The following is a 26,958-nucleotide window of genomic DNA, read 5'->3' as shown; positions in this document are numbered from 1 at the left end:
TGGGGAGGGCCTGAGCGGCTGTCGGTTAAGCGTCCGACTTTGGCTCGGGTCATGTTCCTGCCGTTCGTGGGTTCGAGCCCCGCATCGGGCTCTGTGCTGACCGCTCAGAGCCTGGAGCCTTCTTTGGATTCTGTATCTTCCTCTCTCTGCCCCTTCCCCGCTCACGTCCTCTCTCTCTCTCTGGCTGCTGGGCATGACATGGTCACTTTGGTAGTGATGCTCCCCACCCCCACCCATCCCCTGCTCACTTCACCGAACACACTGCCCACCACGTGCCCCTCCCCCCCACACCCACACCTCCCATGTCTCCACAACCCTCATGGACCACAGGACAAAGCAGAAAGGCAACTCTGTGACTTTACTGGGTTATGGGAAGGGGGTTGTCCAGTCCAGCCAGACTGTCAGTCCCTGAAGGCAAGCAGAAGCCCTGAGAGGATGCCCCAAGCAGGACCCCGACTGGAGGGCTCTACGCCAGCAATCTGGGCCTTCTCTAAGACGTTGAGGACCTCGGTCACTCTGATGCTCCCAATATGGTGAAAATCTGCTAAAAGTTTGTGATGTCCACGAGCACAGCCCATGAGGAGGAAGGTGGTATTGAGGAGCCCTGTGAGGAAGACAGAGCAGTTAGGGACACTTCCAGGATGCAAGTGCCCCACCCCTCCTTCCAGACACGCCTCACAAACCAGAACACCCGTTCTTCCACCAAAAACTTGGGTACCAGGCACCTTATTCCTTCCCCCTTGGAGTTCACGTGCCTGCTCCCCACAGCCCCAACCCCCTCTCAGTCCTCCAGCCCCTCTGAGAGATGAGAAGGCACTAACGCAAGTTTCTCTTCTCTCACCTGCCTGAAATTTTAAGGTGGAACTGTAGCACTGAGAGGCGTCATAGGGGCAAGAATCAGTGGTGACAAAACTTGGGAGGCAGTCCTTAGAGTGTTCGCCCACACAGGTTGGGCAACCATGGGAAGAAAATGCTGTAGACCTCGGAGTGGTGGCCTTGAGTTTCACAAAAGGATCCAAGCTGGTGAGGTTGTTGCAGAGATATGACCGGCAGACGCGGCTGTAGGAGGCAACGGACAGTCCAGGTGGTGAAACGAGGTAAGAGACTTGCTGGGGGTAAGAGGAGGCTGGGCTGCAGCCCTTAAAACCCACAACTCCCCTTCTGGACCCTGAGGAGCAGATTAGAGAGCTCTGATCAGTGTCGTTGGTCGCACCCAGAGTTCCCCCTCCCACCCTGCACCCCGCTCTTCTGGCTCATTCTGTCCCATCACCAGCTGTGCTGAGGTGTTCAGCCGCACGGGGCTCAGGTCCCGGGGTCTCCATCTGTGTCTCCTCAACCCACCCTCCCCACAGGAGCCCCTCTGCTCCTCTCTCCCCTGTGTCCCTTCCTTTTCTCCTCTCCCAGATTGCCCCTCTCCTCCTGGGATCTGCCCACCTCCTTCCTGCCCTCTTATCCAGCCCACACCACACCCCGCTGGAGCCCAGAGCCACTTCCCTTCAGCTGTCTCGATGAATACCAGCGTCTCCTCACAGCCCTCACTCAGCTTACACACCATGCTCCTCATCAGAAGCCATTTCCAGTTATGGAGAGAAACAGCTCTGAAGAGCGAGGATGTTGCTTCGTAGCACAAAAGAGCCGCAGCCCCTAAGGAGAGAATGTCTTTCCAGTCGTGTGCCACTCACGTTGCTTTCTCAGCCCCCAAACTGCCAACCAAGAACTCAGCCTCCACAGATCCTGTCCCCCCGAGGAACCCAGATAGCCTGCCCTCCGTCCCCTAGTTATGTGAATCCAGCCCCCCACCCTCTGGGGGCCCCCAAAGCATCTAGCCCTGCAGGACATACGAGGCAGAGTGGAGACGGCCCCTAGGAGGCAGAGCAGATGCACAGGGCTCAAGTACTGGAGTCCCATGGTCCTGGGTCTGGGTCCCCGGATGCTAGAGGTCAATCTGGAACCAATTTCAATCCAGGTATCAATCAAGGTCAGTTCTAGTTAGCTTCTGAATCCTCTGTTCACTTGCCTCTGGGTCACTGTTTCGAGAGCAGAAAGTTGATTGTCAGTTTTTGTGACATAGGCTCCCTGAGACCTTCAGGGACACAGGTCTTCCCATCTCCATAGTCTCCCCTCCAACCTGCCCCGAACCCACCACGTTAGCTTCTCAAGTTATGACTCTCCCCTGCTTAGGTCCTCCCATTGGAGGCTGAGCAAAGATGCTGACTTAATTAGAGTCACTGTTACACAGGCTGCTCTCCAGCCAGAGACAGTGAGACCAGAACAGCAAAGGTGTGTACGGAAGCTCACTGAAATACCACTAAATAGATTTGGGTTTGAAAAGGATATTTATCAGTATTCAGGAGTGAGTAATAATGAACCTAGTACATATCACACACACACACACACACACACACACGTGCATGTAAAACCTGGTGAAACCTAATCAGGTCTACAGTCTAGTTAAGAGTGTTATACCAATGTCAAGTTCACGTTTGCATCCTACAGTTCTAGAAGATGTCCCTGTGGGGAAGTGAGAGAAAGTATTTACGGGTTTACAACTTTTGCAACTTCTTGTGAGCCAATAATCATTTCAAAATCAACTGGGTTTTTTTTTTTTTAACTACAAGTCAAAATTTGGGACACAACTGAAGCAGTATTTAGAAGTAAAGTTATAGTTTCAATACCTTTATCAGGAAACAGGATCGTTAAAAAATATGATCATGAGTTAACTTAAGAAGTTGTATAAGGAGCAACAAAGCATCCCCTGCTCCCCCCCCCCAAAAAAGGATAGAAATTAAGATAACGGCAGAAACCAGTGAATTAGAAAACAGCAGCAACAATAAAAATTATTGCAGGAAACTAACATTCTTTGACAAGATCCACAAGATAATTCTCCAGCAAATCTAATTAGGAGAAAAAGAGACGATGCAAATAAAATACAAAATGAAAAATAGGAAGTAACAGACAGGATGTTTTTAAAAAATAAAAGTATCATTAAGAACTCTACATTTATAAATTTGAAAACCGAGATGAAGTCGGAGTGCCTGGATGGCTCAGTCGGTAGATCACACGACTCTTGTCATTGGGATTGTGAGTTCGAGCCCCACGTTGGGTAGAGAGATGACTTAAAAAAAAATAAAATCTTTAGAACACCCAGAGGAAGTGGATTAATTTCTAAAATAATATGAAATGTCAAGATTGGCATATGAAGAGTATACGCAATGCCTTAAAGCAATGAAAATGGCCAAGGATCTCTGGCAAATTGAAAAGAAAAAGAGAGTAACCCCAGTAGGAATATGGGCCAAGCATAGGAAGAGACAATTCTCAGAAGAGCAAACCAGAGAGGCTAAGAAATACGTGAAGACACCCGAGCTTAACAATAACCAGAGAAATGCAGTCTATCAAACTGTACATCTATCGGGCTGGCAAAGAACCAGAAAGCCGGAAGAAGATAAAGTGTTGGCAGCAATGTGGGGATGCAGGGACTTTTGTGTACTGCTGCTCGTGGGGTCGTTGGGAGGGGGACAGGACCTTCTTCCGGACCGTGAGGAATAAAGGAGTTGAGAGTTCTGATAGATGCTTCAGCCCCAAAGCAGTGTTGTGGGGAGGAGTCTGGCAATACTGAGTCAAATTAGGTTTACAAATACCCGTTACGACTATATCCTAGGTATGACATAATAAAGAGCTCCACCTTCATCCACAAAGGAATGTATACAATGATGCAGCATTATCAGGGAGATGGTGAGTCGAGAGCACTGTGGGCATCCCTCCCTGAGACTTAGTGAACACGCAACCTGCAGGGGATGCCAACCGTGGAATATCATGCAGCAATTAAAAGAAACTGATGAGATGTACACATAATATGCACGTGGATGGATCAAAAAAGCACAGTGCTGGTTATCTTACATAATAACACAATATCGCTTGCGTAAGCTAAAACCACATGCAGAGGGGCATTGGCTGGCCCAGTTAGAAAAGGAGAGCATGCAACTCTTGATCTCGGGGTTGTGAATTCGAGCCCCACAATGGGCGTAGAAACTACATACATACATACATACATACACACACACACACTTTAAAAAACACGTGCACATAAGACACTGCACATATTGCAAGCACACACATGAACCAAAAGATACCCAGTAGCCACCTGAAGTGAGTGCCCACAGGAGGGTTAGGGGATGAAAGTGGAGAATGATGATTACTGGAAAAACTAACGAAAACAATGTAGGTGGTACAAAGTTCATAGGCTTTGGACTCAAAGGTAGAGCAAGGTTAGAATCTTTACCCCTGCACTGACTAGCTGTGCGATCTTGCGCAAGTTGTTGAACTCATCCATAAACTGGATTAATAATACCTCTCATAAGGTACTGTTGAAAATTAGTAAGATTATTAACATAAAGTGCCAGGCAAGAACTAAGCTTTCCATAAATGTCCATTCCCCGGTCTTTCCCTGTCTCTCCACTATCTAAAGGAACAAGGCCAACCTCACTAGCTGGCATTCAAGCCTCCCGCACCCCACATTCCCCACCCCAGACTGGCCCCAAACAATCTTTGCAACTTTGTCTAGTACGGCTCCCCTGCACAGCAGTCCAGCTAGAGGTCACATCAGCAACCCTTTTCTGTCCAGAATGCCTGGCACACAGGCTCTGTAACACAGGAGTCTGTGGCAAACAAAGGGACTAAGACTCACAGAAAAGATGGGACACAGGAAGGGGCAGTGAAGGCTGATGAAGGAGCACACACAGGGGTTGGGCCAATCAGAAAAGATGGCACACACCAGCCTGGAATGCAAAACGACAGGACCCAAAAATCTGAGCACAGGTGGAGACACACTCAAAAAAGAGTGGAATGAAATCCTCAGGGAAAAAGGATGGAGAGGATAGAGAGGTAGTCAGAGGAGATACCATCCCTACAAAAGAGAAACCATGCAGAGGAGGAAGGGTAAACTGACGGACTGGAACCGTGCAAGGGAGTCAAGAGGTGCAGCAGAGAAAGCACAAGAGGAGAGGCAGGAAAATGAGGCCTGGGGCACAAAGATGTGGTTCTGGGGGCGGGGGGGGGGGTGAGGGGGTGGGGGGATAGGAGACAGGGCAGGATGCGCAGCGAGAAGGGGACAAAACAGAGGGTGGGAGGGAAATTGTGAGACACACCGAGAAGGCAGGCGATGATTACAGAGTGGAGCCCAGATGAAACTGATGAATTCTGGTGAAATCAGGGAGCGAGATGCACACGGGGGGGGGGGGGGGGGCGGTGTGGAGAGGGTGTCTATGTCTATGAAGACAGAAAAACTACAGTGGGCGTCTCAGAAAGAAAGCGAAGGATGGGCGGGGGAGGGGGGAGGTGGGGGTGGGGAACTGGGCCAGGCTATTTGGAAATTAAGAACGCGGAGTAAGGGGGCCCGAAAATCAGCAGGACAGACAGGCAGAGAGAAACTCCAAGAGAATGGGGAAAATAGGAGTTAGGAAAATCAACACCGAAACGGACGGTAAGAGAGACACAGAAAGGGGTGGGATAAGGGAAGGAAGCGGGAAAATGACAGGAGGGGGAACACATAAAAAAGAGAAGGGTAGATCGGGAGTTGGGGCACAGGGAGAAAAGTGAAAGAAACACGACCGTCCACACAGCGAAGAGGAAACGCCCTGTCGAAGCCAGGAACGCCAAAAGGAAGGCCGCACTGTGCAGCCTAGAGGGTGAGACTGCGCAAGCGCAGGCAGGTCCCAGTCAACGCCTGGGAGTGGGACCCAGATAGCCGTTTCTTGGGGGGCAGGGCCAGCCTCATCCTGGGAGCAGTACTCGACGCCCCATTGGCCACCTCTCCGAAAAGGGGACTAACAATCCGGGAAGGCAAGCCGCAAGGGGCGGGGGAATTGGGGGGGGGGGGGTGCCGAGACTCAACTCGACGCGCTATTGGCTGGCCTCACAGTCTGGCGCGGGGAGAAGAGGCCTGGAGGTAAGGGGCGGGCCGTCAGTGCAGGATCTTGAAGCACACTGGTCGCTTGCCTCGGTGGCGTGAGGCGACGCTTGACGCTCATTGGTCCTTGTGAGAAGGGGCGGGAAAACCGGCGCGAGCGCAGCCGTTCCTCACGCCGCTTCCTCACCGCGTCCTTTCGCGTCCTCCTGACTGAGTCCGACTTTGCTCGCTCGCTCGAGGCTGTGGTAACCGCGGGGCGAGGACGCGAACACGACCCCGCCCCTCCCTGCCCCTTCTCCGCCCTGTCTCTGGCGCTGGGCCCCCTCCCCCGCCTCCCCCTAGCGCTCCTCGCTCCCCTCTCCTCCCCTCCCCCACCTCACGGGGCCCCTCGGCGCGCTCCCCGTGCCCTGCCCTCTCCCTGGGACCCTGGAGCGAGGACAGGCCGAAGGCCCAGCTTCTGAAAGGGGGTGCACGCGGGCAGCAGGCGCTCGAGGCGGTGGTGCATGCGGGGAGGTGGGCTGGGGGGGGGGGGCAGTCCATGAGATCCGGTTGCTGGGAACGGGCAAAGGCGCCCCAAGCGCCGGGGCATTGATCACAGGGTTGGCGTCCGACTTTGGACGCCTGTGGGTGCAAGAGGGGACTCCGTGCCGGGAGGAGGGGGCCTGCGACCGAGATTGGGGCCTGGCACCTGGAAGGGGCTCAGTAAACGTTTGTGGAGTGGATGACAATCATTCCTGAAAGCAGGCGGGGGGGTGGGGGGGCGGGGGGGGCGAGGAATCTCTAAGAAGAAAGTAATCGCAGGGTGGGGTGGGATCAAGAGAGTGTTCTGATGTAAAAGGGGGGCAAGGCGAACGTTGCCTCGCAGGACATACGTGAGGCTGAGAATTGAACGGGGAGCACAAACATTTGCAGGAACTGGATAAACGCACGAGGGAAGGATGATAGTTGCCGAAGATGATGGCAGGAAACATCATCGGATCGGGGCAGTGGGGGGAAGGGGGTATAGAATCCCTGGGGGTGGGGGGGAGAGAAGGGGCCGTGAATGAGAATGAACGTGGGACTTGGGCGCGGGGAAAGCACAGGCGAGCAGCATAGAGTACGGTTTGCGTTGAAGGAATATGTAAGAAGGGAGTGGGAAGAGGGGCGCCTGGCAAGACGGTGAGCCTTCTGGGAAGGAGGATGCTCGAGGAAGGCAGTGGGTGAAGAAGGGAGAAAGCCAGGGAGGAAGCAAGGTGAAAGCTGAGTCCACAGACGGGTAGCAATGGAAACCCCTTCAGGTGTGGCCTCCCAGGGGCAGGAGGGCTGGTCGGGAGAGGGCCCGTGTGGCCACCCTGACCTTCCAGTCCTGCCTCTAGATCCATGGAAGCCAAGGAAGTGCCTGCTGCCCACCACTGCGCCGCAGACTCTGCCACTGGGGATGAGCCCAGAGCCCTCCCGGGCACAGAGCTTATCCCCAGGAGAGCTGTCAGTCGCTCTCCAACCTGCGCCCGCTGCCGAAACCACGGCGTCACTGCGCACCTCAAGGGCCACAAGCGCCTGTGCCTCTTTCAGACTTGCGAGTGTCACAAATGTGTCCTCATCTTGTAAGTATGAAGGAGATCCAGGGAAGGGAAGATGATGGGCCTCATCTAAAGGGAGGCTAACTTTTGACTCTCACCCCCCATTTTAGGGAGCGCCGAAGGGTCATGGCTGCCCAGGTGGCCTTGCGCAGGCAACAGGAGGCACAGCTAAAGAGGCACCTGGCTCAGGGACTCATGAGGAGAGGGGCGGCCCCTCCCAAAGCTCCTAGCCATGCCAAGAAGGGAGACACTCGACCAGGGGTCCCCTGTGAGTGTCTGGCCAGGGATGGGGCAGGGTTTGGGGTGGAAAACAGTCCCAGACCTGCCATTGGATTAGCGTGTGACCTTGGGCAAAGCGTTTCTACTCTCTGGGCCTCAGTCTCTCCAACTTTAAAATGTGATCATTGGGAGTATGTAGTGAGATCTGTGGATAGAAAAGGGTCACAGAGAGGGTCATGGGGAGATAAAAACTCAGTTTGCAGTTGGAGTGGGATGGGGGTCAGGAAAAAGGGGCTCATCAAAACTCCCCCTGGTCCTTTATAGCTGGAAAGGAGAACATAGCACCCCAGCCTCAGACGCCCCATGGGGCAGTCCCACTGGCACTGACACCCCCTGGGAAGGTAAGGAGAACCTGGGCCGTGGGGGGAAGTGACTCCTACACTAGCCCCTGCCCAGGCCCTTTCCTCTGTGCCCTCAACACTTGGGTTCTAGATTTAGCCCTGACTTGTAATATGATCTCCGGGCAAATCACTTCTCTTCTGTGGGCAAAAAATGAGAGAGTGGAATTTTACAGCCCTCCAAGTCTAAAGTTTTGAGGTCCTGTCCCCATCCTAGAACATACTCATTCTTTCCCCAAGTTTGTACCTGAATCCAACCTGTGCTCTCTGCCCTTGCAGGATAACTCCCAGGGGCCTCTGCTGCTCAGCCGTCCCCCAGAAGCCTTGCCTTTGTCCTGGACTCCAATGCCCCCAGGCCCTTGGGCTCCTGGACACTGGCTTCCTCCAGGCCTTTCCATGCCACCCCCAGTGGTGTACCGCTTGCTATACCAAGAACCTACTGTCCCTCTGCATCCCTTTTCTGGTAAGACGAATTCAACATTCAACAGATGTTTAAATGCCATTGTACCACTGTATCAGAAAGAGAAGAGGACAGGGTAGGAAGGAAGATAGAAGCCATGACCTTTAACCCCTGTACCCTCCTGCATTCTCTTACCCTCATTAGACTTTGACCCTGGCACTTCCCTCCGGCTGCCCACTCATGGACCCCGCCCAACCTGCCCAGGATCTTGCCCGATACTGATGGCTCCTCTTTCCAGAGAATCCCAGGGGCCCTCTGCCTTGCCCCGCACGTGAGTAGGAAGGGAAGAACATGCGTTTATCATATGCCTGACCCTGTTCTGGACATCACAGCAGATGATATAGAAGATAAGGTCTTAGACCTTGTGAAGAGGAGCTCTCCTAGCTCTGCCATTGCCTTACTATGAACCTTTGTACAAGTATCTTTACTCTCCCTGAACCTGGTTTTCTATCAGGAAGTTGGAGACACGATAATTTTCTTTGTGGGTTGTCATGAGCATTAGTGATAATGTATGGAATGCACCTAGCACAAGCCCTGGCCTTGGACAAATAGGGGCTATTAAATCCTCTTAAACAGATAAGATGGAGTCGAATTGCCCGCTGAAATGGGGGGTGGGGCATGATGGTGAGAGCCTCAGAGGCCTAAGATAGAGGCCAGAGACCATTAGGGAAGGCTTCTTCAAGGGGTCCCAACCCGTTCCTCAAGTTCCATGGGGATTGGGGAGGGAAACTAGACTCTGGTAGGGCAGGAACAGTCATCCCAGTCCCTCCCAATGTTTGGTATGTTTTTAAAAACTGACATCAATGATTTCCCATAATCGGCACAGTAGCGCTGGAGGAAAGAAGCTGGCAGATATTTTCATTTCATAGAAAACAAAGCAGGCCAAGCCAGGGGAAAGGACTTGCCCAAGTCCACAAAGCCTAATGACCCCCCAGGCACTCAGACTCTCAGATCAGCATATGGCAAAATCCTGCCCTTTCTCCCGTGTGTACATGTCTGTCCATGTGTTTAATCCCCTTGGCATCTTCTCTTCTTCTTTCTAGATGCTCGACTCTGATACTCCAGCCCTGTGGCACCCCAGACCCTCTTCTGCTGCAGCCACAGGTCCTGGGACCAAAGTGGGATCCCGGACCCTGGGAGGAAGTTGAGCCAGGGGAAGGGAACATAGGGGATAGTGAAGTAACCAGGGGCTGAGAGAGCACTTGGAGGGTGGGCAGAAGTGGGGGTTCCCAGTCCGTTTCTCTCCCTTTCTTTTGCAGGCGCCTGCAGCCTCTCGCCTAGCCTGGACCTCTGCCCCCTCAGAGCGGCAGCTGCAGCGGGAGGCAGCTGAGGCTCTTGTGGGTCTGAAAGATTCTTCCCAGGCTCCCCGCCTGACCTCTTCTGTTCCTCCCAACCCTGCCTGGATCTCCCTGCTCCACCCCTGTGGCCCACCAGGTAACCTGTTCCCTGAAAGGAGACGATGGGATAGAGATATTGGGAAATGGAGGTACCAGAATTAAGTAGGGACTAACCAAGGAGATCAGGGGGGTCAGCAAGTTGAACATCTTCAGACTCAGGCCCCAAGCTTCTCAACCTAGCTTCTGGAAATTGCAGTTGAGAGTTGTTCAGTGGATTAATTTTATTAGTTTCGTGCTCAAAAGCAAATGTCCAGTGCCCTGATGTCAAGGAAAATGAGGCCCTGAGAGAGGCAGGGACTTGCCCAAGGGCATGCGGCAAGACAGTGGCAGACTTCAGCCCAAGGCTCGCTCTCTAGACCTATGCTGCCTGCTGTTGTCTCGAGAGGGCTGAAGAAGTAACAAGGGTCTGGCGTGGAAGGGGATCCGATAACTGCCTTCAAGGAGCTTCCATTTTACTTGGGGAAACTGGATGCCTTCACAAAGCTCAGTGACAGAGCAGATGGCTCAGTTGGTAGAGTGTCCGACTTTTGATCTCGGGGTCATGACTTCAAGCCCCATGTTGGGTATAGAGATCACTTAAATAAATAAAACTTAAAATCAGTGACAAACCTGGAAAGAACTAGAAAAATCTTGAGGAATGAGACTTACGGGGACAGAGAGGGAAGGCTGAAGATCTTCCTGTCCAAAATGTTGAATTAGGCATGGGTACGAGTGAGGAAACCTGCATGGAAGAACTGCTGGAATGAAGGAGATGAAGCTGGAGAGACTTCTGATCATGGAGGTGTGGCATGCCAGGCTTAGGCATCTAGAGCAGCCACTGTGCATGAAGGGGAGCCAGGGTATGTTTCTGAGCTAGGCAGGGACATATTTAGATACCCTGAGCTTTGAAAGACAAGTCTGGTGGCTTGATGGAGGGATTGAGAGGCAAGGTGGGAAAATCGGGGAGGAGGAAGTGTTTGCTATGAGCCAGGTGAACAAGGATGAGGCCTGGATTGGGTGGGGTAGAGGGGATTGCTGGGAAAGGAAATGGATGTGACTTAGTCCCACCCCCTTCCTTCTTGCTTATAGCTCCTGCTGGAGGAAGAGGATTCCAGCCTGTTGGCCCCTCTCTCCGCCCCAGCCCAGCCCCCTCCGTAGCTCTGCATATTGGGCATCTGGGCTCCATCTCCCTCCTAAGCTAGAAGCCCAGAGGTTGAGACCTCACTTGAGCAAGGGGCAAGAGCCTGCAGTCACTGCATATTTGGTATTTTGCCTCTGGATTTATGCATGGAATATAATATAGTGCAAGCTTCCGGCTTTTTTTTTTTTTTTAAGCTTTATTGTGCTTTGTTAGCTTTTGGTTCCTTTTGTAGTGTGGGTATTTCCTTGACTGAAAGTGGATATCCTCTTACCCACTTAGGTCCGGGGACCTTTTTAAATACCCAACAAAGTGAGAGTTATGCAATTTAAGCTAACAAGTATCTAAATAGGTTTTTGCATGAGTTCATGTTCCAGAATATTTGACATGTGATTCTGTACGTACTTGTGCACTTATGTCTGTCTCCATGCGTGCAAAAACAGGAGGGTATTTTCATTTTGTGTCTACGTTTGGGTGAGTAACCGAAAAATAAACCTTTGTTGTTTTAAGCCACTGAGACTTAGGGAGTGTTTGTTGCCAAAGCCTAACCTAGTCTATTCTGATTGACATAAAGGACTTGTTCAGTTCACTTTTCAAATTGAAAATTGTTATCCAGTAACTACCATAAATAAATACAAACTTGGATTTCTTATTATGGCTCGATAAGACAGATTGGTAGAGGGAGATGGGAGATTCAGTGACTCAACAATTAAGTGTCTGCCCTGTGCCGGGCATAGACACTTTCCAGCTGCCCAGAGGGCTAAAAATTGAAATGCATACAAGGCCAAGCCCATCACTTAAATGAGTAAAGAGGGGTGCTTGGGTGGCTCAGTAAGTTAAGTGTCCAACTTCAGCTCAGGTCATGATCCGTGGTTTGTGAGTTCAAGCCTCGCGTCAGGCTCTGGGCTGACAGCTCAGAGCCTGGAGCCTGCTTCGGATTCTGTGTCTCCCTCTCCCTGCCCCTCCCCCGCTCATGCTGCTTTTCTCTCTCAAAAAAAAATTTTTTTTTAATTTAAGTGAGTACAGAAAGCTAGATGAGCCCTAGAAAACAGAATACATGCCATACCAGAGAGGGCAGCCTCCTTTGGGCCTTAGTGGATTGTTGCCAGGCAGGAATGTGACTATTGCCACAATTTCTGATTCCTTAAGAGAAGCTGGAAAACTGAATTTCTATATAAAACATATTAATTTTCAAGTGTTGGCTCAGTTTTCTTCTTTAAATTCTAGGTGAGCTGAACAAAACATATCTTCAGGCCAGTTTTGGCCAAATGGAATACCTATAATGCTAACATAATGTAACATTTTTTAAATGGGGAAACTGAGGCCAATGAGAATAGGAAGAATCAAGTTAGCCTTTTTCAAGGGCTTTATCTGAACTAGGGAGATTCATGTGTCTACATTTTGAAGGACCTATGAAAGGTAAGAGAACATTATTACCATTTATTAAGTACCCCACTGTATGTGATTCACATACATGCTCACAGCAACTCTGTAAGCCATGCATGATTACTCCCATTTTACAAATAAAGAACACGTTTATTTTTTATTTATTTTTTTAAAGTTTATTTTGAGAGAGAGAAATAGAGCATGAGCAGGGGAGAGGCAGAGAGAGAGAGAGAGGGAGACAGAGAATCCCAAGCAGGCTCAGTGATGTCAGCACACAGTCTGATGCAGGGCTTGAACTCACAAACTATGAGATCATGACCTGAGCCGAAATCAAGAGTTGGATGCTTAACCAACTGAGCTACCCAGGTGCCCCAAGAACAAGTTTAAAGAGAGAAAGTAACTTGCCCAACTATTTTAGGGAAAATTTCTAGGCAAATAAAGGAGGAAGTTTCCTTCTCCTTGCCAAGCCCTAAATCAATTAGGTAATTTTTATAAAACAGAGTGAAAGATTCAGGACTCCAGCAGACAGGCATGAGCCCAAGGGTTTTTCAGAAAGTCTTTTATTTTTCTACTCAAGGTATCCTTAGATAATAAGCAGGTCGTACCTGCATGTTTCTTTGTCCGCTGCTGTCAAGTCCTTCTCCTCGAACCATTCCGCACATGAAGACCTCTTGAGCTATTCCAAAGATATGAACACCTGGAGATCCCCATCCTCGTCTCCACTCGTAGAAGCAGCAGACAGAAAGCGCAAGGCACAGGCCTGATCACTGATTCTTTTTCCTGAGGCCACTTACACTCCTCTTTTTATCCAAGATGATTGCTGGTGATGGCATTCAGTCACTGCTTGTTCTTTTGTGTCTGGAGCCTTGAAAAGATGGGCTGCTTCTACTGCCTAACATTACAGGGTAACAAATCTGCAACACTTCTCAGGACTCAACACAAGATAATCAAAGGAGGAAAGCCTGCTTCACTCTTTCCTTCCCTCCCCTTGTTATAACTTAGATATATGATTGCTCCTTAATAGACCTGCCTAAGCCTTGCTGGGCCCTGCTCTCTCAAGTGACAGATGACCAAGCCCACATAGTCGCGGAGAAGGGAAGCGTTGCAACAGGAAAGATGCCTGAGACCCTGCTACTCAGGGCTGACCAAAGGTCCCAGTACACCAAGGTCACACAGCTGGGAAGAGTAAATGAGAAAGTACAATGTGGGGTTAAGGGATGACATGAGAAGGTGGGGAAAGAGAGGACTGGGCGAAGGAGCTAGGGGCAGGCCACTCTTCTCTGGCCCTTCTTATTTCTCTGCAGTCCACCTCCCCTCCCAGCCAGATCCTTAGGGCTTTTCACGCCATTGGCTAGGCCTACTTTGTCTATCACATTGTCAGCGCTTCCCCATTGGTGCCTGAGGGAGAGGGTGGAGACTCTGCAGGAGTGAGCCCTGGGGAAAAGGGCAGATTTCAGAATTGTTCCTGCTCCTCTCGGTCACTGCCTCTTTGGGTGCAGCCGTCTTCGTCTGCTGTGGTTGTAGGGAGCCAGTGGGTTCCTAGCCTGTGAGCAGCCCTTAGAGATTAGAGTCAGTGGGCTGTGAGCACTGTTCCATGTGCTGCCACTTTCCCACTTCCCATGGCAAGGCGAGGAAAGGTGCCACCCAGGTCCAATAGGGTAGTGCATGATTCATCCCCCTTCTAAGCGCCTTTTGTGTACCACCCTGACGTTCTGCAGAAATAACCAATGAGGTTCCAAATCTGAGGCGCCATCCCTCTGTCCAAACAAGATTGCCCCATCCCACCAGTCACCCACGTATTACTTCAGAAGTTCATTTCACATTCTGCCTTTTGAGAATCGATGCTCCTCCCTTCACTTCAGCCCTACGTGAACCTGGTCCACACGTGACCACAGTCCTCGTTCAGTGTAGAACCGACATCTTATCACCCACCCCATCCAGTTTCTACTCAGACCCTCATTACCTGGTCCATGCAGGCCTCATTCTGCTCCCCCAGCCCCTTGTGTAGCTGGCTCTGCAGCCCCCAACATATGTTCTCAGAAACACAGTCCTATAACCCATACCCTGCCTGGGCCCTAATGACATCCTGAGCTCTCCCCAAAAGCAAGATTCCTCCTTTTCATCTGACTTAATGTCTCCTATAAACAGATCGGGCCAAGTTCCCTACATTCCTACATCCACAGGCCTGATCACCCTGAGCTGAGTCTGGCTTTGTGCCTCTATGTCTCCCCCTCTTAGTACTCTCAGGGAGCAGTACTTATTCTCAGGAACTCTCAGGGAGTTCCTCTCTGGGAACTCAGAATAAATAACTAAATACATTCTGTCTGATTCCTTAGGAATTTTTTTTTTCGTACAAAGTTGATCAACTCTAATGTTGCCTCTCCCCTCACCACAATATGAACAACTTCCTGTCCTCAAACCAATTTTTTTTTAACAGAGTTTTTTTTAGAGCAGTTTTACGTTCACAGCAAAATTGAGCAGAATGTAAGTGTTCCTGTGGTCTCCCTGCCCCCGTACAAGCACAGCCTCCCCCACTATCACCATCCCACACCAGAGTGGTACATTTGTTAAAAACTGAGGAGCCTACATTGACATGTCAGTATCACCCAAAGCGCATAGTTTACATTATGGTTTGTTCTTGGTAGTGTACACTTTACGGATTTGGACAAATGTATAATGACCCGTATCCACCATTATAGTATCAAACAGAATTGTCTCACTGCCCTAAAATTTCTCTGTACTCCACCTATCCTTATTCCCATCGTCCTTATCCCCATCGACCCCTGGCAACCAATGATCTTTTTACTGTTTCCATAATTTTGCTTTTTTCCCCCAGAATGTTGTATAGTTGGAATCATACAGTTTGCCTTTTCAGATTGCCTTCTTTCACTTAGTAACATGAATCTAAGTTTGCTCCATGCCTTTGCATGGCCTGATAGTTCCTTTCTTTTTAGCACTGAATGGCATTCTATTGTCTGAATGCACCACAACTCTGAATCATTTTTAAATTTTCTGTCTATAGAGTTATTGAAAGAGGTTAAGCAGTCACCAGTTATGGATTCAAATCCAGTTTGGGCTTTACATTTACATGAGCTTGGCCAAACTACTTGACGCTCTAAAATCCAGTTGCCTACCAACCACCTTACAGAGTTGTTAAGGTTATGAACCTGTAAAAATTAACACCAAGGACACAGTGCTGAGAAACCATGTTATCTAAAATCATAGACTGTCAGAAAGTTTGCTCTTTGAAATCATAGCAATAGTGAGAACGGGACATCTCACTCTTGCCTGGGGGATCACTTTGACACAGAGACGTAGCCATGATTTTCACCCAGGTGCAGGGCTTCAGAGGAGGGATTTCTGGAGATAACATTGCACATTTATCTTAACCCTATAATTTCCAAACAAACAGGACCCTGTGTCTGCTTCTCAGCCAAGGTATGATGTTGACTCCATTATATAGGACCTGCTTTGCCTTGAGTCCCTCAAACTTCTGCTTAATATAAATTTTACCTACAGTGCTTCTGGAAAGCTTTTTTTTAAAGAACTCTTTAGTAAATTGACTCAAGTGGACTAACCTTAAATGATTCAGCACTGATATTAAAAATGTACATCAAAAATGTATAAAAGGAGAACATAAGTTACCTAAGTATATGGACACTTATAGTTACACCTACATACAACTACATATTCATACATATTTTGATTCGGGGTGGGGGGGATGGAATTTGAGATACTAAAACTATTCTTAAGTTTTCAAGACAGTGTAAGATAGGTTTCGACACCATTCTACCTGAATGTGAAGCTCCTAATGTAAACACAAGATGTTATCATGCTAGAAACAGGGTTTGTGTTATAGACTTAGTGCTTATGTCTTCCCTCCCCCCAATTTCCTATCTTGAAACCTAGTTTCCACTTGTGATGGTGTTTGGAGGTGTGCCTTTGGGAGGTGATTCACATCATGAGGGTGAGCCCTCATGAATGGGATTAGTGTCCTAATAAAAAATTCCCCAAAGAGCTCCCTCACTCAAGTAAGGGCATGCAAAAAATAATTGTCTATGGACCTGGAAGTGGGCCCTCACCAGACACGGGAACGCCTGGCACCTTGATTTTGGACTTTTCCCAGCCTCCAAAACTATGAGAAATAAATTTCTGTTGTTTATGAGTCACCATCCATGGTATTTTGTTATAGCAGTCTGAATCAACTAAGATATTTGGTTTTAACTTTTATTTGTTTTAACAGGTATTGGTGTAACACATTGGCTTACTAATAACTAAGGCATTTTGTGTACACAGTATATCACTGTAAAAAAAATAATATTGTTCGCTCTGATTTTTAAACTGTCTTTTCAACATAAGAAAATAGCAACACGCATTTAAATGTTTCCTTTTGCAGCAAGTTAACCATTTTATCAGACAAGTGTGTCCCTCCCGTTCTTGGTCGTTGGACCTTTCAAGGATTGAACCAAATCACGCATGTAACACTACATAACGTTTACCTGTGCCTGGCACAGAGTAGGCACACAAAAAATATTTGTTGATAGAATTAATGTGATAACACCATGTACAAGAACACTTATAAGGCGCAAAACGCCGGGATTTTGGTGTTTCCATCTACATTGTGTTTGCTTTTTCTTTTTTAAAATCTTTTTAAAAAATGTTTTTATTTTTGAGACAGAGAGAGAGAGCATGAGCAGGGGAGGGGCAGAGAGTAACCGAGACACAGAATCTGAAGCAGGGTCCAGGCTCGGAGGGGGTCAGCACAGAGCACCCGCGTGGGGCTCGAACTCACGGACTGTGAGATCATGACCTGAACTGAAGTCAGACTCTTAACCGGCTGAGCCACCCAGGCACCCCTGTATTTTCTTTTTCTTAACTGAGAGTCTGAAGCCTTGAAAGGGCAAGTGGACTGCCTAAAGCCACACGGGTCAGTGAGGCAAGTGAGCAAAAGAAACCTAAAGCGCTGAGCGAACAGACTCAAGCACTAGGAGGCAGAGCTGCACTAACTTCTCCGAAGGTCCCGCCTCCACCTCTTTGTCCCTGCTCTGATCTCCTCCCCGCCTGTAGTTCCTCCTTCCCACTGCGGTCGCCTGGGCCGTGATGAAGCAGTTTCCGCCCTAAGAAGGGTGGTGCGGCTCCTTCTGCTCTCGCGAGGACTGGTGATCGAACACATTTCCTCTTTGCACTACCGCAGGGTTCCCCATCACAGTTCCGCCCTTACTACCCCCACTTCCGGCCCGAAAAGCCACTTCCACCCACAAAGAGGGTCGTCCCGCGGGGGCACGGGCCGTGGCCGGGTCCCCCTTTCCTGCCCACCCAAATGCCCAACTTCCGCCGCCACAGTCTCCTCCGCCGCTGTTTCTTCCGCCGCGATCGACGCAAACGAAGCCGTCCCACCCCACAGCTCAGGACGGGCGCTCGATTACACTCCGGGAGAGGAAAGGGCGGGCAGGACCCAGGCTTCCACCCCCGCCCCCTAGGCTTTCCCCTTTGCGCGCCCGCCTCCACACCACACGCCCTCCCAGCTCGAAGCCGCATTCGCCCTCAGAGAGGCGGGGCGGCTCTTCTGGCCTCGCTCTCGCGAGAGCTCGCACTTCTCGCGATACCCGACGCCCGACTTGTGCGCCCGGGAAACCCCGTTGCTCCCTTTCCCCTGGCTGGCAGCGCGGAGGCCGCACGGTAAGACGGGCGCTCCTGCTCGGGCTGGGCGAGGGGCGTCAGGGGCCCGACTCCCCAGTCGGGAGTGCGTGCCTGGGGCCCCCGGGGAGACCGTGTGGGGCCGCCCCGCCCCCTGGAGCCGCAGCCACGTGCGAGCGGCAGGCCCGGACATGCCCGGTTTGCGAGGTCCGGGGACCGAGACTGGGCCAGGCGGGCGGCGGGGATGCAAGGAGGGGGTCCCCAGAATCAGGGGCTGGGGTCATCTAGCGTCTCCATCACGGCGCCAGGCCGTGCTCGTGCGACGCGCCGAGACCGTGAGCGGCGGTGAAGTCTAGCACCCACAGGCGCCGGGGCCTTTAGGGCCCATATCTGAAGTAGGGCCTCGGGAAGGAACGGGAGAGCGGCGGGTGCGGTCGCGTGGGGGCAAGGCCCTGGCCCCTGTCAGCCGTCTCCACCAGTGCCAAGTTCACATGCTTGCTCTTTTTCTCGTAGATGCCTGGAGTTACTGTAAAAGACGTGAACCAGCAGGAGTTCGTCAGAGCTCTGGCAGCCTTCCTCAAAAAGTGAGTGTGGGGCCTCGGGCTCGGTGGATGGGGGCTGTGGTCTTTGCCTGACTCCTCCGCGGACGTTGTTTCTCTTCTCGGGTACCGGGAGGCTCGTGTGAGGTCTCCGTGTGGAGTCTGCTTTTCTGCCTGAGGCCTGGGTTTGGGTTGTGGCCGCGTTTCTGGTTTTTTTATATTCTGGCACACGTGAAGCTCCTGGTAACCTATACTTTTTGGGTTGAGCAGAGGGGATTTGGGGGCTGGAGTTTGGGGAGACTCCTGGATCGTCACTTTCTCACCGTTGGTCCCAGGTCTGGGAAGCTGAAAGTCCCTGAATGGGTGGACACTGTCAAGCTGGCCAAGCATAAAGAGCTTGCTCCCTACGATGAGAACTGGTTCTACACACGAGCTGGTGAGGAACTGGGGCCTCTGGGTAATGGGGGGGGGGGGTGCTGGGTGACCCCTGGCACAAACCATACCTCCCTGTTCTCTCTGTGAGCTCTCCCAAGATTGCAAGAGGAGAGAAACTCTTTAAATTATAGTTGATCTACAGTGTGAGAGAAGCACTAGGCTATCGCTACGTGCTTGTGTGACGCTCAGTAACTTCATTTTCTGAGTCTGTTTTCGTTTGTAAGCGGTTGATGTGAGGACCTGTGGCTTCCTCTGAAATTCTAGGGAAACCCAGGGTCAAGTGAATGTTCATAGTTTACTTAGAGGTAGTTTGTTTTAGAGGAAAGCGTTTACTGACTCTTCCATGTTCGTGGAGTCAAGACTCTCCCCAGTTCAGATTTCTCTCTGCCACTTAACTGTGTGGCCTCCATCTGCCTGTTCCTCTTTGTGTCCTCTCTGAAACGAGGCTAACGATTGTAGTGGGAATCAAATGAGCTTATGACAGTTAAAACCTGTACAATGCCCCTGTGGCAGAGTAGTCCTTCAAGAAAAGTCAGGTGTCCCGTTTTTATCGTTCAGATCCATAGGCTGGTTTTCTTCTTGTCTCTCTAGAGAGACCATTTCTTTTAAGTGGTTGGGATCTGGCCGGGTCACTCCTTGCTCTAAATCTTGGTAAGTCCCAAGTACCCAAAACAAAGCCTTATGATCACCCTGTAACCATTTGCCAGTCCCCTCTCTTATTAGTCTACCAGTGATAAGTTGGAAGGAGTGACTTCAGTGTAGTGCCCAACGGCACAGTGCTAATTTTCACCTGTCCTTGACATTTCAAGTTTCTCCCGGCTGCCACTCCATGAAGGCCTAACTTAGGGATGGAGGGGTGGTCAGTGCTAGGTTGTTCAAGGCAGCAACCTCTGCACAGGCCTTCATTAAGGACCCTCAGCTTCTGCAATCTTTTAACCTTCAATCTCTGACCTAGGGGCTCCATCCTGGCCAAAGACTGTCTCCAGACGGGAAGTAGGTGGGAAGCACAGTTTAGAAATAAAGAAAAAGCTTCAGGGTGACTTTGAGAAGAGTTGGCCTTGGTACCAAGTCCCTTTGGCACTTTGGAATATGATGTATTTTGTAGATTGGTGTTGCCCTTGTGCATCAGATGTCCATGAGGTCCACTCTGTTTCAGACCCTGGACGGGCAGAGGCCAACATGACTTGGCCACAGCCTCAGACCCCTGAGGATTAAAAGGTCAACTCACAGGTGGGTAGGGTGGGTAGCATATAGCGGGGATCCCCACTGTGCTTTTAGGAAGAAAAAAGGGCTGGGGAAGGGAAGCTGGCTTGATTTCCCCAGGCACACATTAGTGATGGGACCTGGATGAGACCACCACCCCATCCACCCATCTTGGGAAGCAAGGCTGCCTGATCCTGAATGTTCTTTGGCAACGCCCCAAGAATCAGTTGGTCAAGGCAGCTTTGGATCTAAGATGAGGAGAAAGCCTACTGGCTTTTCCTATGTGGTCAGGTAAATCTACATATTTTGTTTAATCTGCCCTGTTTGAAAACTTCCCAGATAATACTGGTGGTTTTCTGTTTTATGCTTGTTGTATTTTTGTAGATGGGGAGAGACTAATGTGAAATGAGATCGAGACCACCCTGAGTAGTACACCTAGATGAGCCTTAGACTGTTTCCTGGCCCCTTCTCTGACAACTCACACGGAGTGTGCATCCTCTACCTGCCATCCTGATCTCCCTTACTCAAGGTTTCCAAAACTCCCTTTTTGACCTCATTTCCCCAGCTGCCTTAGTGGCATAGCATAGTGATTCTAGACCAAGGTCTGTTGTGCACATTTTTATTGGGACACTGCCACGCCCATTTGTTTCCATGTACACCAGAGTCAGAGTTGCAGTTGTGACGGACTGGTGGCCTCCAAAGCCAAAAATATTTACTCTGACCCTTTACTGGAGAAGTTTACCGGCCTAGAGTGCTCCCACCTAGTTGGGGTTAGCTCATACTCTGGGCAAGTCACTGGAGATACTCAATTACCAAAGAGGAAACAGGTACAGACAGGTGAAGTGACCCTAGGAGAGCATGACACACTGACTCCAAGCTTGGCAGACCCGAGCCTGTGCTGTATTTGCATTTTCTCCTTCCCTGCATTGTGATGTCAAGGAAAGACCACTGTAGGGCTTTGTGAGGGGAGGGGGTGTTGCTGTGTGGCCTTGGACAAGCCCCCTGGTTTCTTTATTGTCAGAAGGTCTTGCTTGGGAGGGAGGTGGGAATCCATTGTGTCTTGTCCAGCAGTGAGGGACTCCTGAATTGGGACATCTGAATGTCTCAAATGAAATCATTGTGGATGGGACCTGGTCTTCTCTGATCAGTGCATAGGGCTGGGCAGTCACATACGCTGTTATTGGAAAGATCAAGGCCTTGGAGACATTGCAGGAACAAGTTAAGGGGTGACAATGTCCGGATTCTTCCCTTAGAAGCTTGGCAAAGAACAGTTATTAAGATGCTGAGCTGTAGGGGCACCTGGGTGGCTCAGTTGAGCATCCAACTTCAGCTCAGGTCATGTTCTCACAGTTAGTTCAGGCCCTGCATGCTGACAGTGCACAGCCTGCCTGGGATTCTCTTTCTCTCTCTCTCTCTCTCTCTCTCTCCCTCTCTCCCTCCCTCCCTCCCTCCCTCCCTCCCTCCCCCCCCTGCCCCCCACAATATAAATAAACTTAAAAAAAAAAAAAAGATGCTGTGCTGCAAAGACATTTGTGAAACTTTGGTATACCAGGTGTTCAAGAGCGTTGTGACCCTCTCCGCCTGGTGGCCCCTTGGGTGGGAGGATGCTACTGGTCCCTCCTTTATACTTTGAGGTGGGGAGTGACTCCTGGACACTTGGGGCAGGATTTCCAAGAGGAACAGAAAGTCTTAGAGGGACTTGAGAAGCCCTTTGTGACCACACCTGGCTTGCTGTCACCTCCTAAGCAGCACCTAGGATGGCCTGATTTGTGATATTACAGCTCCACTTCAGAAGGATTGGGGCCTGGGTCTCAGCAGGGTGGGGTGAGAAAAGGCCAATTATTTTGTAGAATTCTGTTATTTTGACTGTAATGCTTTCCGACTTGTAGCATTAATATTCTTTCCCTTTTAATAGGTCAGGAAAATAATTACCAAGAACTGGGGTGGGGGGTACCCTCTATCTGACACCACACCAGCTAGTTTTTTTGCAGCTTAAGGAAAAATTTACAGCAGCCCCTTCACCTCCTCCTTGAAGAAACTAATAGTTGGACTTGACTGGAGCTTATTCTCTGCTGCTCAATCCTCAGGATTTGAGTAGGCTTCCCCTTGAGTTCCGTGGCCCAGGCCCAGACCACCCAAATAGGGGGTGGACTGGGCTGAGAGGAGCAGTGTTGGGATTCACACTCTGTGTTGCCAGACAGCTCAGGGGTTGGCCATCTCTTTCTATACAGAGCCCGGATTGGGACTAGGCTGAGCATTGGTCCTAGCCTGACCAGGCTTCTCCTGGGCATCTGTGTGCTTGGGAGTATTCCACTGACCCCTTCCTGAGGCTATTCTGCTTTCCTCAGCCCTGGGTAGTGCCCAGGTGGGAGAGCACATCTCCACCCAGGCCAAAGCATGGCTTGGCACAGGCACAGGAGGAATGGTGGTAGCTGTTGGGCATGTGAGCTGGTCTGGAAGTCTGGACTTTTCCAGTGATATCACTGGAAGGGGAGTTTTGATCCTGGAGGTGGTGTGGAGGTAGGAAGAACCAAGGAGAACTGTTCAAAAAAATTTTTTTTTAATATTTATTTTTGAGAGAGCATGCGAGAGCATGAGTGGGGGAGGGGCAGAGAGAGGGAGACACAGAATCCGAAGCAGCCTCCAGGCTCTGAGCTGTCAGCACAGAGCCCGATGCGGGGCTCGAACTCACAGGCTGTGAGATCATGACCTGAGCCGAAGTCGGATGCTCAACTGACTGAGCCACCCAGGCGCCCTCCAAGGAGAACAGTTTTAAAGTGAGCAAAAGCTGGAAGCAGTGAAACCAGGGAGAGGTGGTACAGTGGTCCTGATAAAGGTGGTGAGGGGCAGGGGATTCTGCAGAAAAGCGAACAGTGAGGGGCCTCACCCCGACCTCTCTGGCTGACTACCCCAAGCTCCAGGAAGGTAATTTAGCGACTGTCCGCTTTCATTAGCCTGCTCGTTAACTTTTCAGCCATGCAGGGGCCCCCAGAAGCCCATGACTGTATCTGAAGACCATCTTACAGGGCAGGAGGGGTCTGGGTGGGGACAAGTGGTGTGGAAGAAGTTCCACCCACCCCCAGCTCAGAACCCCACAAGGTCATGGATGTGGCCTGGCACCTGGTTGTTAGGAGTAAGTAGTTACTGGAGGAAGGAATCCTGATTTTTCCCTCTGATCTGTAGGGACTAAAAGTAGTCACTTGGGCAAAACCATTATGTACTGATCGCTGGCAGCCCTGGAATGACTTGGAGTCCTTGCATCTCAAGCCCTAGTCCCTCAAATTTCAGTGGCCCCCTGAGATAGAAAGCCAGAACAGTCTGTCCCTCCGTGCTATGTGACATGAGGCCAGTGAGTACCTTCTGGAGCCTGTTTGCTTTTCTGTGAAGGAGAATAGCACTGGACACCCATGCAGCTCTCAGGTGAGGGTGGGTGACCTACTGAGGCCACACACCATCAGGCCAGGTCGTAAGGCCATCTTACTCTGCCTCATGGGGGAGCATGAAAAGCAGATGGCACGGGGCCTGGTGGGCAAATGGCCCTGTTGAACAGAAAGTGAGGGACGGGGGACTTATCCAAGCCGGATAAGAATCCTGTGGTTGTGGAAGGGGTGATGCCCGTTCAGGGTTGGGAACGTCACTGCATGGGGTGTCGGCTCTGACCCTGAGTTCTCCAGGGCCAAGGGGCTTAGGGAGCTGCGCTCAGATGGCCACATATCTCTGCTCGTACTCCTGCCCCTCAGGCCTGGGTCTGGAGGTGGAAAGTCACGGCTTAAGCACTTGCCAGGCTCTGCCCATAGGACCCTGGGCCCAGGCTCACAGCATCTCAGCTGTGGCAGGCCGTCCAGTCTCCTCAGCTGGGCCTGGGGTGTAGGGCAGCTTGGCTGTGGGATAGCTAGGGTGGGGGCCCAGTCCTCAGTCTGTGTATTCTCAGTTTTCCGGGCTATACAATGGGAGGAATTAGCTGCTACGCACACAGTTCGTGTGTGTGACCTTGAGCGAGGCCCTTCCCTCAGCCTGCTTCAGCTGTAGAGAGGACTCTACTTTGCTTGAGAAGGATCCTCACATCTCACGCACACCCCACCCAGCTTCCACAGCACGGCACCTGTACCTCCGGGGCGGCGCTGGAGTCGGCTCCATGACCAAGATCTATGGAGGACGTCAGAGAAATGGGGTCATGCCCAGCCACTTTAGCAGAGGCTCCAAGAGCGTGGCCCGCAGGGTCCTCCAAGCCCTAGAGGGGCTGAAAATGGTGGAAAAGGACCAAGATGGGTAAGAGGGGTTGGGGGGAATGGCTGGGACAGGGGTGATGGAGGAGATTTGGGGTCAGATCACCTGTAATGAAGTTGTCTAGAGCCATCCTTCCCCCATGTGGAGAGGTGCCAGGTCTGTCCTGCCGTCTGCACTTGCCCCTCAGGCGGGCAGGGGATTCTGCAGAAAAGCGAACAGTGAGGGGCCTCACCCCGACCTCTCTGGCTGACTACCCCAAGCTCCAGGAAGGTAATTTAGCGACTGTCCGCTTTCATTAGCCTGCTCGTTAACTTTTCCCAATTGATTTTTCGGGGCTTTTGATCTAATGCTTGCACAAACGACACCCTGGCAGCTCCCAGGGGGGCTCCCACTCCTGCCCCCAGCTCGTTAGAATGCAGCTGACTGGGGCCCTCAGTGGGACTTGGCTGGTGTCATGTGGTCCCATGGCCAGGTGCCTTCTTGGGAAGCCTGGCTTACATCCAGGGTGGGCCTGGCAGTGACATGGTTGAGAGCCTTCGCTCATGGGGGGCTGCATGACCCTTCTCCCGCAGGGGACGCAAACTGACACCTCAGGGACAGAGAGATCTGGACAGAATCGCCGGACAGGTGAGGTCTGGGTGTGGGCCGGGACTGGGTCTCTTAGTCACTGCCTGGGCGTTTCCAGAGCCTGGGATTTGTCAGGTCAGAATTTCCTACCCTAGAGGGCACAGCCCAGGCTGGTGGGGTCAGGGGCAGGAGAAAGAACGTTTCTGACTGACTTCCTGCTAGAGCTGGTTAGAAATGTGGGTGTCGGGACCCCAGGCCTGGCGTGCAGTTGGAATTGTTTCTCGTGCAGGACAGGTTTCTGCACACAACTCCCCTTTGCCCAGTCAGCCTTCTCAGGACTCTAGCTGCAGGGTTTCCTCATTCTTCATGCTCACTGACATCAGCCGGGATGGCTGTGGAGAGAGTGGGGGAGGCAAGCCAGCTCAGAACAAGGGTCTCCATCCAGATCCCTGACTGGCTGGATACCTTGGGGCAGAGTCTGTTCGCCTGGAGCCGGTCCCATCTGTAGAATGGTCTACTCTTGCCAGCCTCCATAGGGTAGTGGTGAGGGCTCCGTGGGCTACAGCGGTGGGAGCCCCCAGGGCCAGGCATGAACCCATTGTTGGGTTTTTTCTTTCTGTGTCATTGACTCAGGTCTCCTAGGAGCCTTGGAGGGCTCAATCACTTAGTCAAGTGTCAAAAAAGAGTAGAAGGTGTCAGCCCCCTGGGAGTCCGGGGGTTGCCTGGAAGGAGCCGGTGATCTTTTCTGCGCAGGGCAGGGCATAGACAGTGTGGATAGCAGAGCAGTGGGCAGGTGTTGGAATCCTACCCCGCCACTCCCTTTCTTTTAGTCCCTGTTGACACTTCTGTAAAATGGGGAAATGCCCGAGGCTGTAAGGATTAGATTGGATGAACACCTGTCAGACCACAAATCCAGGTGCCTGGCGTCCCTCGGTGGGGGGTAGCTGCTCCAAAGCGCCGGAACACAGACCCCACGGCCGATCTTAATTACTCTCCCGTCTTTTCCCACAGGTGGCAGCTGCCAACAAGAAGCATTAGAACAAATGCTGGGTTAATAAATTGCCTCATTCGTAATCCTGGTCCGAGTCTCTTGATTGGCTGCTGTTGCTCTTTCCTTTGGGGGCACGAGGGAGGCGCATTGAGCTTCCCTTTCCTCGTGAAAGAGGAGGAGTAGGGATCCCTAGTGACTGTGGTACCAACAGCCACTAAAGCCTAAGGCCCAGCCTTCCCGGTTCAAGCAGTTCCACCCCCAGTGGGCCTGCTGCCCTAGCTGGACTGGTGGGTGGGTGGGGCCAGGACTAGAGGCCCTTGCACCTCCCCCACATCCTGCCTTTGCAATTCTCAGTAAGATGAGAAACTGAAAAGGAGTGGCTTTCAGGCAGTGGCCCCAGCTGGGGCCTGGGCTACAGAGACTGCATTCTGTCCCTTCCTGCAACATAGCAGGGCTGGGGCAGCCGGCCTTCATTCCTGGGGACTCCTTGAGTGCCTCCAGACCAAGGGGACTTGGTGTGCACCATTCGTTGGCAAACAGACCACTGACCCTGCCTGAACCTTTGCTCTCTAGAGATCTGTTGCCTTGGGCCCTTCTGGAGTTGGTCGGACCTGCCCCAGAGTTGGGACCCAGTGCCCTTTCCCACCCACACCCACCATCCTAGTGGAGAGGTGCGAGAGGCACCTGAGCAGAGGTAGAGGGGCACTGCCTCTTCAGTCCTGCAAGGTGATTGGCTCTCAGGCATGAATGGGGCAGGAGCCTGCCTATGATTGGGCCCCTGGTAGGGGCAGGGGATACGAAGGGCACCAAGTGGGTATGTGCCAGGCCCCAGAAAACAGCCTGGAAAAGTGGCCCCCGTGGGACCAAGCCCACCTCCTACCTGGGGAGTGCGAAGATGCTGGGCCTGAGCTGGCTTTG

At 51.4% G+C, this 26,958-nt stretch overlaps 3 protein-coding genes across 18 annotated transcripts; 2 read left to right on the top strand and 1 right to left on the bottom strand.

Moving 5' to 3' along the window:
* Positions 1–339: 339 nt before the first annotated feature.
* LYPD4 (LY6/PLAUR domain containing 4) lies at positions 340–5,987 on the bottom strand. Of its 8 annotated transcripts, none has more exons than XM_047834721.1 (6): positions 5,608–5,820; positions 4,685–4,775; positions 1,842–2,027; positions 1,495–1,644; positions 842–1,168; positions 340–604 (listed from the first exon to the last, which is right to left on the bottom strand). In XM_047834721.1, the coding sequence occupies exons 3-6, from the start codon at positions 1,906–1,908 to the stop codon at positions 402–404; spliced, it is 747 nt and encodes a 248-aa protein (XP_047690677.1). In that variant the 5' UTR covers positions 1,909–2,027; positions 4,685–4,775; positions 5,608–5,820; the 3' UTR covers positions 340–401. The 8 variants fall into 8 exon arrangements, with proteins under 8 accessions (XP_047690677.1, XP_047690674.1, XP_047690676.1 ...); XM_047834718.1 differs by lacking the exon at positions 4,685–4,775 and adding an exon at positions 2,467–2,511; XM_047834720.1 differs by lacking the exons at positions 4,685–4,775; positions 5,608–5,820 and adding exons at positions 2,467–2,511; positions 5,145–5,322.
* An 81-nt stretch (positions 5,988–6,068) lies between these two features.
* DMRTC2 (DMRT like family C2) lies at positions 6,069–11,568 on the top strand. Of its 7 annotated transcripts, XM_047834710.1 has the most exons (10): positions 6,069–6,150; positions 7,261–7,488; positions 7,575–7,732; positions 8,008–8,084; positions 8,361–8,544; positions 8,686–8,812; positions 9,585–9,645; positions 9,801–9,975; positions 10,638–10,719; positions 11,007–11,094. In XM_047834710.1, the coding sequence occupies exons 2-9, from the start codon at positions 7,265–7,267 to the stop codon at positions 10,682–10,684; spliced, it is 1,053 nt and encodes a 350-aa protein (XP_047690666.1). In that variant the 5' UTR covers positions 6,069–6,150; positions 7,261–7,264; the 3' UTR covers positions 10,685–10,719; positions 11,007–11,094. The 7 variants fall into 7 exon arrangements, with proteins under 7 accessions (XP_047690666.1, XP_047690667.1, XP_047690660.1 ...); XM_047834704.1 differs by lacking the exon at positions 10,638–10,719 and having other exon boundaries at positions 6,073–6,150; positions 11,007–11,568; XM_047834708.1 differs by lacking the exons at positions 6,069–6,150; positions 10,638–10,719 and adding an exon at positions 6,337–6,372 and having other exon boundaries at positions 11,007–11,568.
* A 6,464-nt stretch (positions 11,569–18,032) lies between these two features.
* Positions 18,033–26,123, top strand: RPS19 (ribosomal protein S19). Of its 3 annotated transcripts, none has more exons than XR_007147248.1 (7): positions 18,033–18,120; positions 18,592–18,662; positions 18,953–19,053; positions 24,341–24,524; positions 24,630–24,752; positions 25,055–25,109; positions 26,061–26,123. XR_007147248.1 is itself a non-coding variant. In XM_047834726.1 (6 exons), exons 2-6 carry the CDS (start codon positions 18,592–18,594, stop codon positions 26,085–26,087), a joined length of 438 nt encoding a protein of 145 aa, XP_047690682.1. In that variant the 5' UTR covers positions 18,034–18,120; the 3' UTR covers positions 26,088–26,123. The 3 variants fall into 3 exon arrangements, 1 of the variants encoding a protein (XP_047690682.1); XR_007147249.1 differs by lacking the exon at positions 24,630–24,752 and adding an exon at positions 25,880–25,965 and having other exon boundaries at positions 18,034–18,120; XM_047834726.1 differs by lacking the exon at positions 24,630–24,752 and having other exon boundaries at positions 18,034–18,120.
* Positions 26,124–26,958: the final 835 nt, after the last annotated feature.

Source organism: Prionailurus viverrinus, chromosome E2 (assembly GCF_022837055.1).
Source record: "Prionailurus viverrinus isolate Anna chromosome E2, UM_Priviv_1.0, whole genome shotgun sequence".
Taxonomy (NCBI): Eukaryota; Metazoa; Chordata; class Mammalia; order Carnivora; family Felidae; genus Prionailurus; species Prionailurus viverrinus.
Note: the sequence above shows the minus strand (reverse complement) of the source record. Positions and strands in the feature narration are given on the sequence as shown.